At 42.1% G+C, this 15,988-nt stretch overlaps 1 protein-coding gene across 1 annotated transcript in view; it reads right to left on the bottom strand.

Annotated features, from left to right (window-relative positions):
* Window positions 1-7,568: 7,568 nt before the first annotated feature.
* Window positions 7,569-15,988, bottom strand: part of LOC142139944 (synaptonemal complex protein 1-like) — a 101,728-nt gene continuing 93,308 nt past the window's right edge. Inside the window, exons 8-10 of the mRNA XM_075197811.1 lie at window positions 8,097-8,155; window positions 7,838-7,907; window positions 7,569-7,756 (exon numbers count right to left, since the gene is read on the bottom strand). Coding sequence (XP_075053912.1) covers window positions 7,569-7,756; window positions 7,838-7,907; window positions 8,097-8,155 — 317 coding nt within the window. The remainder of the gene's footprint in view (window positions 7,757-7,837; window positions 7,908-8,096; window positions 8,156-15,988) is intronic.

The raw sequence follows: 15,988 nt of genomic DNA, 5'->3' as shown, positions 1-15,988 counted from the left end.
TGATGAGAGTGGAAGAGAGACGTAGATCCTGTGCAGAACGGAGGTGTCGAGTTGGGAGATATTTTGAGACAAGTGAGGAAATGTATGTCGGTGCAATTTTGTTGACGGCCGTGTATGTTAGAAGAATTTTATATTGGATTCGTTGGAATACAGGCAGCCAATGTAGAGACTGACAGAGTGGCTCAGCAGAGGAATAACAGTTTGCAAGGAAAATCAATCTAGCCGCTGTGAGCAAAATAGATTGTAGATGTTTGAGTATGACGTTGGGAAGACCAGTAAGGAGGGAATTGCATTAGTTGATGCGGGAGATGATGAGTGCATGAATTAATGTTTTTGCTGTGTCTTGTGTGAGATGTGTGTATTCTGCAAATGTTCTTTAGGTGTATGTAACATGATTTAGATATAGAGTTGATGTGGGGAATAAACAACAGTTGTGAGTCAAGGATTACACCTAGGCAACGAGCTTGCGGGGTGGGATTTATGGTCATGTTACAGAAATATATCAGAAATGTCAGGCAGGAAGGTTCTGTTTTTGGGTGGGAATATTACTAATTCAGTTTTTGAAAGATTAAGTTTGAGTTGGCGAGAAGACATCCAAGATGAAATGGCAAAAAGACAGTTATTAACGCAAGACAACACAGATGGTAAAAGATCAGGAGAGGATAGATAGATTTGTGTATAATCCGCATAGAGATGATACTGAAATCCAAAGGAGCTTATTAGTTTTCCAAGAGAAGTGGTGTAGATAGAGAATAGCAGAGGACCTAGGACTGAGCCTTGTGGTACTCCAACTGATAATGGAAGCGGAGCAGAGGTGGATCCAGAGAAATTAACACTGAAAGAGCGATTAGATAGGTAGGATGAGAACCGGGATAGGACAGTGCCTTCAAGACTTAGGGATTGTAGCATTTGTATAAGGAGAGAGTGGTCAACAGTGTCAAATGCAGCAGAGATATTCAGGAGAATTAGAGGAGTGTAATGGTTATTACTTTTTGCTGTGATCAAATCATTGACAAGCGCAGTCTCTGTGGAGTGTTGAGAGCGAAAGCCTGACTGAAGAGGATCCAATAGGTTGTTTGCTGTAAGAAAGTGTGTGAGGCGAGTGTAGGCAATTCTCTCGAGAAGCTTGAAGGGGCATGGGAGCTGAGAGATGGGGCGAAAATTTGCGAGAGAGTTAGGGTCAGAATTTTGTTTTTTTAAAATGGGAGTAATCACTGCATGCTTGAATAGTGATGGAAAAATACCAATAGAAAGAGAGAGATTACAGATTTTAGTTAGAGGGGAAATAAGCACAGGAGAAAGGGATCTAGCAATTTGTGAGTGAATGGGATCAAGAGGACAGGAGGTAGAGTAGGAAGAAGAGAAGAGAGTAGAAACTTCATCTTCATTTGTGGGATCAAATGAGAGAGTGTCAGAGGGTACTACAAAGAAATTGAGCTGATTGCTTGTCGAGGGAGATGATACCATTTCAAGTCTGATCTTATATATTTTGTCCTTGAAATAGGAAGCAAGATCCTGGGCACTGATGGTAGTCAGAGGGTTTGGGGCAGGAGGATTCAGAAGAGATTTAAATGTGTTAAAGAGGCATTTGGGGTTAGAAGCCTGAGCATAGATGAGAGATTGAAAGTAGGTTTGTTTAGCAGTGTCCAGAGCATTTCTATAGGAGTGGTAGATATCAGTATATGTGATGAAATCATTAGAGGTACAAGATTTAGGCCAGTGACGTTCTGCTTTACGAGAAAGTTTTTGTAGAGTTCGTGCTACTGTAGTGTGCCAAGTTTGGCAAACGCAGTCTACGCGAAGTATGTAGTGTCGCTGAAGCCACTTGATCCAGGGCAGTTGCTAGGGTTTGGTGAAAATGGGGTACTGCCCGATCAGGTGAGGAGAATGTAGAAATTGGGGAGAGAAGGTGTTGGGGAGAGGTGGAAAACTGTTGAAGATCAATAGAGTTGAAATTCCTGCAGTTGTGAGGAGGCTTGGAAGAGTTTGACACTAGGGAGAGTAAAGAACTGGGGGGAAGCGAGTAGCTAATAAGGTGATGATCTGAGAGGGGGAAAGGAGTGTTAAGGAAATGAGAAACAGAGCATAGTCTAGAGAAAACAAGATCAAGACAGTGGCCATCCTGAGGAGTATTGGATTCAATCCACTAGTGTAGAGGTTAGAGAGAGTAGTTTGGAAGCAGCATTGGAATGTGGATTAGAAATAGGGATGTTGAAATCACCCATGATGATGGTGGGGATGTCAGAGGATAAGAAGTGAGGGAGCCACGCAGAGAAGTTTTCAAGAAATTGTTGGTGTGGACCAGGGGGGCGATAGATGACAGCAACACGCATAGAGAACGAGTTAAAAATCCTAACATCATGTACTTCAAAAGATGTGAACGTGAGTGATGGGACATTTGGTAGAATTGTAAACGTGCACTGTAAGGACAGAAGTAGTCCAACCACCCCTCCTTGTCTGGGGGTGTGGGTGAAATGGAGACCACCATGTGAAAGGGCTGCAGGTGAGGCAGTGTCTGATTACGTGAGCCATGTTTCTGTTATTGCTAGAAGGTTGAGGTTGTTTGAGAGGAAGAGATCATGTACGGAGGTAAGTTTGTTAGAAACAGAGAGTGCATTCCAAAGGGCACATTTAAAGGACTTAGGAAGAGAGGGAAGACAGGTGATGCTTTTGAGGTTTGCTGGATTTCTGTAGTGTTCAGATATATGCGTGTGGGAGAATTGAGGGGGACCTGGATTAGGTAATATATCACCAGCTAATAGAAGCAGGGAGGAAGAAAGGTTGGAAAGATGATTGTAAGATGTGTGTCTTTTTATTTTCTGGCGGCAGGGTGAGGCTGTTACAGTTATTGAATTTAAGTAGGAAAAGAGTTCATGAGTGTTCACTAGAGGTGAGTGAAGTAATGAAGGGGCAAAGTGAACAGAGGTGTGTGTTGCAGGATGGGTGAGGGATGATATAGTCCTAAAGATAATGCCATGAAAAGAGAGAAAGAAAAATATTTTGGCAAGCATTGGGATTTATGAGTCAAATAGCAAAAATTAGGGAATTAAAAGAATTGCCTAATTGCAAAGTCCAGTGGAGTTACAGCTGAGGAGTCACTAATTCTAGTCAATACTTTTACAGTAGACAAGACCAGATGTCAAAATCTTGTGCTGAGTCATCTGCATCATCAATGGGTGTCTAAGATTTTTGCTAAGCACACAACAATATATAGCACATGTAGGTAACATTGGCAAACAGTGGTAGCTATAAGGAAAAATGGTGCAAGATGGAATTGTCCTTGGATATGTTGGATCTTAAAAATGACATGCACGCTTTAACAAACCAAGCACTTCAGCCACAAAAGTGCCACTCCTTGTCCCTGAAGTGTTTGGTTTGTTTGGGCCTCCACAAAACAAGGTAGCAATGGCCTTAAGCCAAATAAGGTAATAGTGGTGCTAATGAATTCTACTGATGCAAGATGTTGTTGCCATCATCCTCACCCTCATCAGTGTGTACATCATCCTCACACAATATTAATTCATCACAGCTGAAATCCACTGTTACAGAAGTCTCATTATTTTGATGTAATTGGCGGGAAAAGCCTTACTCGTGGAACTTGAAGTTTATTTTTATGAACATCATCTTTTTCCACATTTTGAAGAAGTAGCCTCCTACGCCGATTGCTGACAAGGTTCCCGGCTGTGCTAAAAACTCTTTCCGAGTACACACTGGAGGGTAGGCATCTTAGGCAGTTCAAAATGAGTTGGTACACGGGTCTCCAAAATCCCTCTTTTTCCTCCCAGTAAGGACTGTCTGATGTGTCTATTTCTATGCTGTCGTGAAAATAATCCTACACCATCCTTTGGATGTTGATAGCAAGATCAGGTGGAGTTACGGCAGAGGTTTCACGTTTTTTGGTCAATTAATTTAGACCAGACCAGATGTCAAAATTTGGTGCAGAGTCATCTGCATCATCCCTGGGTCTCTTGGGAAAGCTAAGTTTTTTCCTGGCAGCAGTCGATTGAGAAACTGAAGAAGGAGACGCCGTCCTGTCACGTAACACTTGAGCTGTCATCTTGCATACCAGGAGCTCCTTGCATCTCTTCAGATCTAGGTCAGTTGGAAATAAAGAGAACACAAAGCTCTTAAACCGAGGATCAAGCATAGTCGTCAAAATGTAGTGATCCGATTTCAAGATTTTGATAACTCTTGGATCCTGGCGAAGCCAATAAAGTACTTAATCTACATGTACGATATACTAAGCGGAAATGCTTTGCTTAATCTCCTCCTTCAGTTTTTCAAGCTGCTTTTCCTAAAGTCTAATTAATTGAATAACTTGACTTAAGTTCGCAGTGTCTGAACTCACTTCACAGGTGACTACTTCAAATGGTTTCAGCACCTTGCACAACACGGAAAGTATTCTCCAATGCACTTGGCTAAAAAACATCCCCCCTCCTTTCCCAATGTCATGGCTTGTGGAGTAAGTGTGGAAGGCTTTTCGCTGTTCCTCCATCCGCATTAGCATATACAGGTGGAATTCCACCTTGTCACCACCTCTTCAGTTGGTGGCAGGACAAATGAAATTACTCTTGCAGCTGCTGCAATCTCCTACACGATGTTGCCGAATGCCGGAAATGTCCAGATATTTTGCGAGCCACAGATGGAATCTCCTGCACATCCCTGTCATTTTTAAAAAAGCTCTGCACCACCAAGTTTATTGTGTAAGCAAAACAGGGAATGTGATGGAATAAACCCAGCTGTAATGCTCTCACAATATTTGTGGCGTTATTAGAAATGACATATCCTTAGGAGAGTCCAAGCGGGATAAGTCATGTTGCAATGACATCCCTTAGTTTTTGTAACAGATTGTCAGCTGTATGCATCTTAGTGAAGCCGGTGATACACACAGTAGCCTGTGACGTACTTGGGTACATGCTGCTGCTGTTCGCGAATCACCAACCCAGTGTACAGTGGGTAGAATGGCATTTTGCAGCCCAATAATAACATTTCTACGAACCTTCTGGTAGAGGTGAGGAATAGCTTTTCTACTGAAATGGTGTCGTGATGGAATTTGGAAACTGGGACACAAGACCTCAAGTAACTGTCTAAAACCAGCTGCATTAATAGTGGATATTGGACGCAGATCTAATACGAGCATAGTCGCCATGGCGTCTGTGATCTGCTTTGTGACTGGGTGACAGTTTTCATACTTGCTTCCTCTTGCAAAGGATTATTTAACAGTCAATTGTTGTAAACTACTAGTAGTCTTCTTCTTGGTCTGCTTCTGGGATGAAGATTCACCCCCAGCAGCAGCAACAGCAGCAGCAGTGGGACTAACGCTTCAGAGGAATCTATAGTGCAGGAGTCATCTAGCCTTAGCAACTTGGATGCAGGACTAATTCCGATCGCTACTGAGAATATTGATGAGGACGGTGTTGTGGGTGTAGATTGCAGGCATCGCTTTTTTTAGCATAACTTTCTGATTTTCCCAACACCTTGTCATGAAATCGTGTCAAATGGCATAACATGGATGTTAACTGACTGTGGCTTTACATACACTACAAATAGCTAGACAACTGTTGGCAGGATTTGGGTAGAAATAATTCCACACATAAGAAGCAAATATTTTTATGTCTAGGCATGACATGTGCCAGAACTGCTTCCATTAGTGCAGGACTTACACAAACAACATCATCCTCATCAACATCCTCATTAGCGCCCTCGTCGGCTACACAAATATCCCCCCTCATCCTGTTCCAATTCCAAAGTGGCATCCTCAATTGGTGTATCACCGGCTGTTCAGGCACACATCAGCAGAAATGCTGAAAAGGGCCTTCTTTATGGGTACACTATCAGAATGGTCACGATTACACATAGCACTCGTGAAATTCTCAGGGATTGGTGTAATTTCTGAATCGAAGCATACATTTTCCTCTAAAGCCTTACTGTTTTCTTCCAGCTCGGCTTTTACACGTAAAAGCATTTGGGCACCACTTTTCGTGTCCAAATTACTTTGTCTTGCTTGGTCACGAGTGACCTTACAAGAAGATGCCTCAGTAACAGTTTTAAATCTCGCACTCATAGAGAAAGGCGAAGGCCTCATTCTTTCTTTGCCACTGCGTGTGTAAAATAGCATGTTGGTGATTTTTTTTCGGCAGATAACTTTGCCTGTAATACAGCTCTTTTATTCTTGACCACGGTAAAAGGTGTCTTTTTTGATGTTTTTTTCCCTGACTTATAATGTCTATGTACTTTTACATAGGCTTTACCAGATGACGTACAGGGTTTACTATCATCAGGACTGGTGGCAGCAGCTGCTTGCTGTTCCTGCTCTTCTGTGTACTGCTGTGAATCCATATGGATAACACCGTACATTTTTTGGTGCAAATTGAGTAGAAAAGCCTGCAAGGACTACTATTTGTATTTCAACAATGATAATTAGCAATGGAACTCTTGTCTTTGGGTGTATATAACACTGTACACTTTTTGTTGCTAATTCAGAAGAAAAACCTGCAAGGACTAGTATTTGTATTTCAGCAAAGACAATTAGCAATGGAGCAATGGAGCTCTTGTCATTGGGTGTATATAACACTGTACACTTTCGGTGCAAATTCAGAAGAAAAGCCTGCAAGGACTACTATTTGTCTTTCAGCAATGACAATTAGCAATGGAGCTCTCCTTTTTGTGTTACCTATATAACACAGTAGAATTGGACTGCAGAAATACACCAACCCTGCCAGCACTATCATTTTTATTTTTGTGCAATGAGATTTAACACTGGAACTATGGAGCTCTCCTGAATGTCACTGATTACTTTGTTTAATAATGCTACCACCCTCCTCTTTCTATTCTCTAACTTTGCCTGCCCAACTGCTCTACACTCTACGCTACCCCCTCTGTGTCCCTCTCTTAAATGGCGGTAGATCGCAATGGCGGGCAGTATTTATAGATTTCAAAACTCGTGAGATCCGACGACGTCACAATGACGTTTTGACTCGTTTTCGAATACGAAAAAGCGCAAAAGTATCAAGCCGCCTCTGCTCGGTACTTGGGTCCCCTAAGTTTGGGTGTGTTCGCTTGCCGAGGAACCGAGCCTGAGCATCTCTAATATTAATAGGTATTGCTATTACTTCTGAGTATATTATTGGGCATTACTACTGGTTTATATTAACAGGAATTAACACTGATGCTGACATATAACAAACTAATTAACTAATTACGCATCTAACAGAGGCATTATTTTTTCTTTTATTTATATTTACTCTCTCTTATGGAATTTTCCCATTTTCTTTTTAGCTTGCATTGATTCCTCCCAACTTTAAAAAGTCATTTTTTTTATTCATCATTTCCCTCAAGCTACTCAACCTTCAATTAACTTATGAACTCCTCAAACGCGTGGTCTATACCCACCTACTCCACTGTTTCTTTGCAAACTCTCTGGTTGACACCCTTTAATATGGATAATGTGCATTATATTGACCTTTTGAATGATCTCCTAGCTGCTAAGTCTATTTCTTCTAGATCTATCTGTTGCTTACAATACAGTAGACCATCTCCTACTAATAAAAATGCTTAGTTTCTTCATCCTAAAGGACACTGTCCTGTCCTGTGTCTATTAGTACTAGGATCCATTCTGTTATTTCTACATGCAGCATTCCCCTGGCTTTGGTGAGTGGAAGGAGCATGTGACAGTTAAGACTAGGTGGAAATGCAGCTTTAAGCCATTCAATTTCACTACTCAGTTTGGAAGTTAAGAAGGGAAAAATTTGAGTCACTGATAAGGGAAGAAGCAAGAACAATTTTAAAAAGTAATCAAAACAAATTAACAATTAACAACAAAGAAAAATGTTTATACCTTGGATGTAGATTTCGTGCCTAGAATTCTCAGATTTTTGACGAACTTCTTCAAAAGCCATTATCATTCGCTAAACCAAAGACAACATTAATAAGACCATAAGCTTAACTTTGTAGTATTATTGTATTTTTTATCGTGGAAGTATGGTGTTAATACTATGAAAATATTTCCTCAGTCAATTTCTTGCTCATCTACTTAATATTTGACACTCATATGCCAATAAGCAAATTCAGACTACACTCACTAAACAGACACTTGCCTCAATATTGTTGTTTAGATCACCATACATTTGTCTTGTTTCATCTATTTCATTTTCATCTGAAAGTAATAAAAACATTGTATAAAAAAATTATATTGCACTCAAAAATAAATTGATGCACATTATTGACTATTGAAAAGGTTGGTAACACCTTATGCAGAAACAGTCAATCACACAACAGAAAGCAAAAGATGGCTAATGGCTGAATGTGAATTACACATATTCATACTACATCATATAATGTGAACAGAATGTGGAATATTGGTCAGTGTTGGCTCACTTGAGGTGTGGAATCTAAGACAATCTTCCTGCAGATCTGAGCTTTAGTTTTCCAATGCAGAGACATAAATTAGGTTATGGCCAAAGACATAATTGTCCCTTTTTGGCTGTCTATGGCAGTGGTAGTCATATTTCTGACAGAAGAAATACCAACACTTATCCTGCTGCTAAAAATGCAGACAGGGTAAATGCCTGTATTTCTATTTTCGACTGATAAAATACCGACATTGTGATTGAGAGCAGTCAAAATGCCGACAGTCATAATGCAGACATTAAATCAGCAATGCCTGCAGTTCCAGCAGCTGTAGAGCCACTGGTAGTAAACAGTGTTAAAATACATAAATAAATTTTAAAAGTCTCCTTTCCCCCCTCCCGAGTCATATTAACCTTAGTGCTAGTCAGAAGAAAATTGGGGGCACCCAGCCCAGTGCTGACAGCAGTAGGGCTCTTCCCACACTCCTGGGTGGTGGGTGTGGGGTAATAAATGGTTAATGATAACCTTAATGCTGATAGCCTAGTGCTGTCGGAGGAAAATCGGGAGATAAATAGTGTGGGGCCCCCCAGATTTTCCTTCAACCAGCTCTAGACTTTGCCAGCCGGGGCTGGTGACACTATAGCAGGGGAACTACTATAGCATTGGAACCTGGGGATGTGTGTCATTATGGAAGGGGGACTCTACACTGCGGGTTCCCCTGCTATATTGCCACCAGCCCTGGCTGGCAAAGTCTGGGGCTGGTAGAAGGAGAATCAGGGGACACTGGTTGTCCTCCCAATTTTCCTCCGACTAGCACTAGGCTAGCAGCACTAGGGTTGAAATGACTGGGGAGGGGGAAACACGCTTTATGAATTTATTATTTATTTATTTTTAACACTGTTTACTGCAGGCGGACCTGCTGGCATTTCTGATTTCATGTAGGCATTGTGACTGTCGGCATTCTGATTGTCAGCAAGCACAACATGTGTATTTTATCAGTGTCGGCCAAATTGAAATACCTTATCTGCATTTTCATGTCGGCAGTATACAGTAAGTGTCAGTATTTATTCTGTTGGAAATATGTACCCAACCAGTCTGTGGATGGATGGTATGCAGAACACTCAATTTTATATCAAATTGCTTTTTGTGTTTTAAAAATACACATATATTGAGTTAGGTATAAGCATTCACATCCATATAATTATAGCAAAGGTGTACATAAATCAGCAGTGAAACACAGTATTGGGGGAGAGCCTATCACAAGGTGGAACATAGATTCATAATGGTTTCCAATTCCAGGACGTAGGAAGGTGAAGAGGGGAAAGAGGAAGTTATGGTATAAGGAGGAAGGGAAAGCCAGGAGGGACCTGCCTGATCCGAGATCCAATTGAAAGATAAAATTATGGCCAAAGATGCCAGGAGAAGCACAGCCGAGTTTAAATTAGAGATGGGCGGGTCCGGTTCTCCGAGAACCGAACCCACCCGAACTTTGGGTATCCGAGTACCGAGCTGAGCAGCTCGGTACTCTCCCGCCAATTCCGAATCCAAATCGAGGCCGAACGTCATTGTGACGTCGTCGGATCTCGGGACTCGGTTCTCGCGATACTTCAACTTTATAAATACACGCCTCCACAGCAATCCATCGCCATTTGACAGAGGGAGAGAGCAGGGTGTAGTCATAGGCTAATTAGAGCAGGGACAGAGAAAGAATACAATATTGTTCTTGCAATTGCTCTAACCAAAATCGCTAGTGCAGAGAGGAGGATAGAGGTTTATTATTTTTTCTTCATATTTGGCACTCCCCAGCGCTTTTGGGTTGTCCCCCATAATTGTGCATTAATATTTCTGGCTGTCAAAAGTCATATCTGTCAGCAGTATCTACTCAATAAATGTTAGCACTCCTCAGTGTTTTTGGGGTGTCCTCTCTAATTGTGCATTAATATTTCTGGCTGTCAAAAGTCATATCTGTCAGCAGTATCTACTCAATAATTTTAAGCACTCCTCAGTGTTTTTGGGGTGTCCTCTCTAATTGTGCATTAATATTTCTGGCTGTCAAAAGTCATATCTGTCAGCAGTATCTACTCAATAATTTTAAGCACTCCTCAGTGTTTTTGGGGTGTCCTCTCTAATTGTGCATTAATATTTCTGGCTGTCAAAAGTCATATCTGTCAGCAGTATCTACTCAATAAATTTTAGCACTCCTCAGTGTTTTTGGGGTGTCCTCCCTAATTGTGCATTAATATTTCTGGCTGTCAAAAGTCATATCTGTCAGCAGTATCTACTCAATAAATGTTAGCACTCCTCAGTGTTTTTGGGGTGTCCTCTCTAATTGTGCATTAATATTTCTGGCTGTCAAAAGTCATATCTGTCAGCAGTATCTACTCAATAATTTTAAGCACTCCTCAGTGTTTTTGGGGTGTCCTCTCTAATTGTGCATTAATATTTCTGGCTGTCAAACTCAAAAGTCATATCTGTCAGCAGTATCTACTCAATAATTTTTAGCACTCCTCAGTGTTTTTAGGGGTGTCCTCCCTAATTGTGCATTAATATTTCTGGCTGTCAAAAGTCATATCTGTCAGCAGTATCTACTCAATAATTTGTAGCACACCTCAGTGTTTTTGGGGTGTCCCCCATAATTGTGCATTAATATTTCTGGCTGTCAAACTCAAAAGTCATATCTGTCAGCAGTATCTACTCAATAATTTTTAGCACTCCTCAGTGTTTTTAGGGGTGTCCTCCCTAATTGTGCATTAATATTTCTGGCTGTCAAAAGTCATATCTGTCAGCAGTATCTACTCAATAATTTGTAGCACACCTCAGTGTTTTTGGGGTGTCCCCCATAATTGTGCATTAATATTTCTGGCTGTCAAAAGTCATATCTGTCAGCAGTATCTACTCAATAATTTGTAGCACTCCTCAGTGTTTTTGGGGTGTCCTCCCTAATTGTGCATTAATATTTCTGGCTGTCAAAAGTCATATCTGTCAGCAGTATCTACTCAATAATTTTTAGCACTCCCCAGTGGTTTGCGCTCAGAATGGATTCAAAGCAGTCCACATATGATCTAAATGAGCAACCAGGTTCTGTCACCAGTCCTGATGTTAGTGTTCCCAGTACGTCATCTGGCCAAGGCGATGTCAAACAACAGAGTGTTTTCAAATTAGTGCAAAAAACAAAAACCAAAAAAAAATTTACTGTATTGAAGCGAAAAAGAAGTGTAACTGAGCAAAAGTTAAGTGACGATAAAAAAAAAATTGCAAGCATGCCATTCTACACACGCAGTGGCAAAGAGAGAATGAGGCCTTCACCTTTGGCTATTAGTGGCAGATCCCAAAAAGTTACCCAGGCTACAATTGGTGCACAACTACTGTTACGCGTCAAAGCTGAGCTGCAAGATACCAGTGAGGCATTACAGGAGAATATTTGCTCTGATTCACAAATGACAACAATCCCTGTGGAGAGTCCATCCAACAGTGGGATGTCTAATCGTGAGCATTCTGCTGATGTGTGCCTTAATAGCCCGAGTGTAGCCGGTGATACCCAAATTGAGGATGCCACTTTGGAATTAGAAGAGGATGAGGGGGAGATTTGTGTAGGCGACGAGGGCGCTAATGATGATGTTGATGATTATGATGCAGACAGATACCAAATTGCCTTTCTCAATTTCTATTTATATTCTAGATTATATAACGGCTGAATAGTTTTCTATTTTACTCCTAGTGGAGAGAGGATCTGATGCAGACAGATACCAAACTGCCTTTGTCCATTTCAATTTATATTGTACAGTATATAACGGCTGAATTTATTAGTATTTTATACAAGTGGAGGGGGGCCTAGAGAGACAGAAACCAAACTGGCTTTCTCCATGTCAATTAATATTGTACAGTCTATAACGGCTGGATTTTTTTGTATTTTATACAAGTGGAGGGGGGCCTAGAGAGACAGAAACCAAACTGTCTTTCTCCATGTCAATTAATATTGTACAGTCTATAATGGCTGAATTTTTTAGTATTTTATACAAGTGGAGGGGGGCCTAGAGAGACAGAAACCAAACTGTCTTTCTCCATGTCAATTAATATTGTACAGTCTATAATGGCTGAATTTTTTGGTATTTTATACAAGTGGAGGGGGGCCTTGAGAGACAGAAACCAAACTGGCTTTTTCCATTTCTTTACATATTTAACTATAAGTGTAGGGTGTAATATACATTCAAAGACGATGGCTGCATTGCCAATATGCATAGATGGAGAGGAAGACAATCTGTTTTGTGTGTAGAATAGGCCTACCAACGAAGAATTAAACTGTTTTTTTGGATGATTTATTACCTCAACAATTAGATTACTTGTCTCTAAAACAGTTGGAGCACTAAATTGGGTTAATTTAGGCCCAAAAACATGGATTTTCCAAAAAAATAGCAAAACAAAACCAAACAAAACCAAAACCAAAACCAAAACACGCAATGGCAGTTTTGCAAAACCAAAACCAAAACCAAAACACGACGGTAATCCAGATCCAAAACCGAATCCAAAACCAAAACACGGGGGTCAGTGACCATCTCTAGTTTAAATACCTATCCTGAAAAAAAGTTTTGATGTACTTTTTTAAACTTCAGATGACGCACTAAAATGGTCTATTCATAGCTGCAAGGTTGTAGTGAAAGAAATTACTAAGTATCGAGGAATACATGTGATGTATTCCATGTGGTAGATGTGCCATATACAGTTAATTGTCAAAGCAAGTGCAGGAGAGATAGGATTCTACCACATTGTCACATATAGGATAACAGAGGGCTGGAATTGTCCCAAAGTAGCATAAATGCTGAGGTTGTCTAAACATAGAAAAATATTGAGTTTAGCAAGAGTTAACTTAGCAGGGAAGGTTTGGGTGAGACTCAGCCAATCAGTGTTAGGGATTAAGGAGGGGCTATAGCTAGGTAAGAATTATATGGACAGTTTATATAGTTAGCTTTCTCTTGACTGTCTGGAAAGTTCCTGATAAGTATAGCAGTGACTGACCTGGTTGGTAAGTATAGGATAGTGTTTACCACTGTGATTCTTTATTGAAATTGCTCATTATCATTGCTCATAATTTTATTCCTGCTTTATTTTGTGCTTTGTATTTATGCTAGTACTTTACTTTTAATTTTGCTATTTCCATTAGTACTTTTTTCTTTATTATTTTACCTCTCATTTTTCCCTTATCCTTTATTTATTTACCCTTTATCCCCTTTTTACTTTGTTTCTCTTTTCAACCCTCTTTTTTATTTTTTTGTCCCTTTCCCTAGTAATTTTCCCCGGGGTGTCCCACATCATTTATTAGAAGCTTCCCGGGGCCCCTGTGCCATGTCCGGGCAACGTATCCATGCACAAGACTCGCCGCAAGGAAGGTCCTCCACTCTGGCTGTCGCAACGTCATGCACATGGGCTGTCGCACATGCGCAGACAAGTCCGGTCTCCGTGGCATCCAAATCAGCTGTGGTCGCTCCCAGAGCGCTCGCAGCTGACTCCACTGACACCAACGAAAATTTAAATTTGGTTTCTCTCCCTCCCAGAGGCTGGCAGATATGAAGAGAGGGGTCAAAAAGTGAAGCACCCCCTCCTGTTTGTCACACCAGTCCTGGTGCGGTTGGGTGTGTAAATTTATCAAACCAAAACAGTATGTCCCAAGTACCTGGCCCAGGGACTAGTCATATTTTGCCCTGCAACATTGTTGTCGGTGTTCCTGGCTCAAGTTCCACCCCTTTCCCTAATACAGTTGCGGATCCAGGGGGGGGGGGGGGGGGGGGGCGATCGCCCCCCCTAGCAGACACTTGCTGCCGACGGCTGCACAGTATATGCAGGTCCGTCCAGCCGTGACAGGCAGGGACAGTGTGCTGCCCGGCTGCTCTGACTGTGTTTAAAACACAATCAGAGCAGCCGGGCAGCACACTGTCCCTGCCTGTCACGGCTGGACGGACCTGCACATAGTGTGCAGCCGTCGGCAGCCTAAGATGTTAGAAAGGGGCGGGGCCTAAATCGCCCCCCAAATCGCCCCGGGTACAGCATTTTTCTAGATCCGCCCCTGCCCTAATATAGTCACTCAGGATATAAATGATATGTTTTATTTTCCTGTTTCTGCTGCGCACAAAACAGGGGCTGTTCATTTAAACACACCACATATGACCCCTTTCACTACTGCTGCTGTTTCAGCACACTTAGAGCAAGTCTCTTTAACTACGCTGCCCTCACTTTTGCTCAACCCCCACCCCTGCTCTTTGCAGTTTATAGGTTTCTCATCCCCTTCAGTTACTCATATTTCCCCTTTTCTCTACATCTTCATCATCTACGATTGCTAGCACATCTGAACAAATACTTCCCACCACCATTCCCCCCATTCATTACTTAGCGCAATTCAGCAGGCCTGCACTTCAGAAAAATTCTGATTTTTGCTCTTCCCCCTCTGTGACGTCACAGGCCCCTCTTCCACGTCATATTCCACATTTGTCTACTAGTCAGGCATCTAACACCACCGTCGTTCTCACAGCCCTCTTTTCCCTGGCAGAGTGTTAGTTCGGAATGGTTTCCATTTAATCAGGGTGCCCCCCCTTCCCTTACTCATTTCTGAGCCAACCTTTCGGTTTTTCCTCCATGCTATCCCCCTCTCTCAGCTTAAGGACACTATTTTGCTGTTCTTACATGTCAAAGTAATCTGTTATTAACCACAGGTGCTCCTTCTTCAACAGCTACTGTCACAAGCTGTGGCGGTACGCCGCATCCTGGCGTGAACTAGCAGCCGGACATGTGCTTTAGTTTCTGTGCTCTGTTCTTATCCTTGTGGCATAGATGTTGGAGGGTGTAGGGACATCCTCCAACACCAGGGGGAGCTCTCATATGAATTAAACTGGTTCACTTATATTTTTTATACATGCTTCCTGGTTATGCTATTACCTATGCTAGTTCTAGCTAGTAATTAATTAGCTGCCTCCTGAGGCTGATTGTCAGCCCTATCGTCCTCTGTCCTGATTGGCCATCTGTACTATTTAAGGCAGTGAGGACTGAGCCTCACTGCCGGTTATAGCATCCTGTTTCCAGTTCTGCTGCCTGCTACCTTGTTCCTGTGCTGGTGTTTCTACCTCTGATTGATTACCCGTGTATGACCCTTGCTTGTTCCTGGACTCTGAACCTGTGCTTCTGACCCTGATCTATTGCCTGGACTCTTACGCTGCTGTTTTGCCTGTGACCTCTGACCTCGGCTTGTTTACTGGTTTCGCTGTCTGCTGCCGGCCCTCGACCCTTGCTTGGATTCACTCTGCTGCTTGCTCCTACACACTATCGCTGGGTTCTCCCCAGTCAGTGCACATCTCACGACCCTCTGTTTGTCTGCGGCCAAGTCTGTCCCCACCACTAGGGGCTCCAGTGAACACCAGACTTTCAGAGCAGACTCTGGCAGCTCCTCGGATTACTTCCAGCACGGTTGCTTTAAATTTACCCACTAGTGTTCAGCAACCTGCTCTGACAGCAGTTGCTGGGTCAAATCCGTTATTGGGTACCTCAACACAGCCAGTGGTTTCTTGGAATGCTGCTCCTGGTCCTGGGAGCTGTTTTGGTTTACTCCTCTGCAGGTTCGACCAGGCATATGGCATCCAGATAAGGGAGCGGGAGC

This window comes from Mixophyes fleayi, chromosome 2 (genome assembly GCF_038048845.1).
Source record: "Mixophyes fleayi isolate aMixFle1 chromosome 2, aMixFle1.hap1, whole genome shotgun sequence".
NCBI lineage: Eukaryota > Metazoa > Chordata > Amphibia > Anura > Limnodynastidae > Mixophyes > Mixophyes fleayi.
The sequence above is the reverse complement of the archived record's forward strand: the minus strand, read 5'-3'. Positions and strand labels throughout refer to the sequence as shown.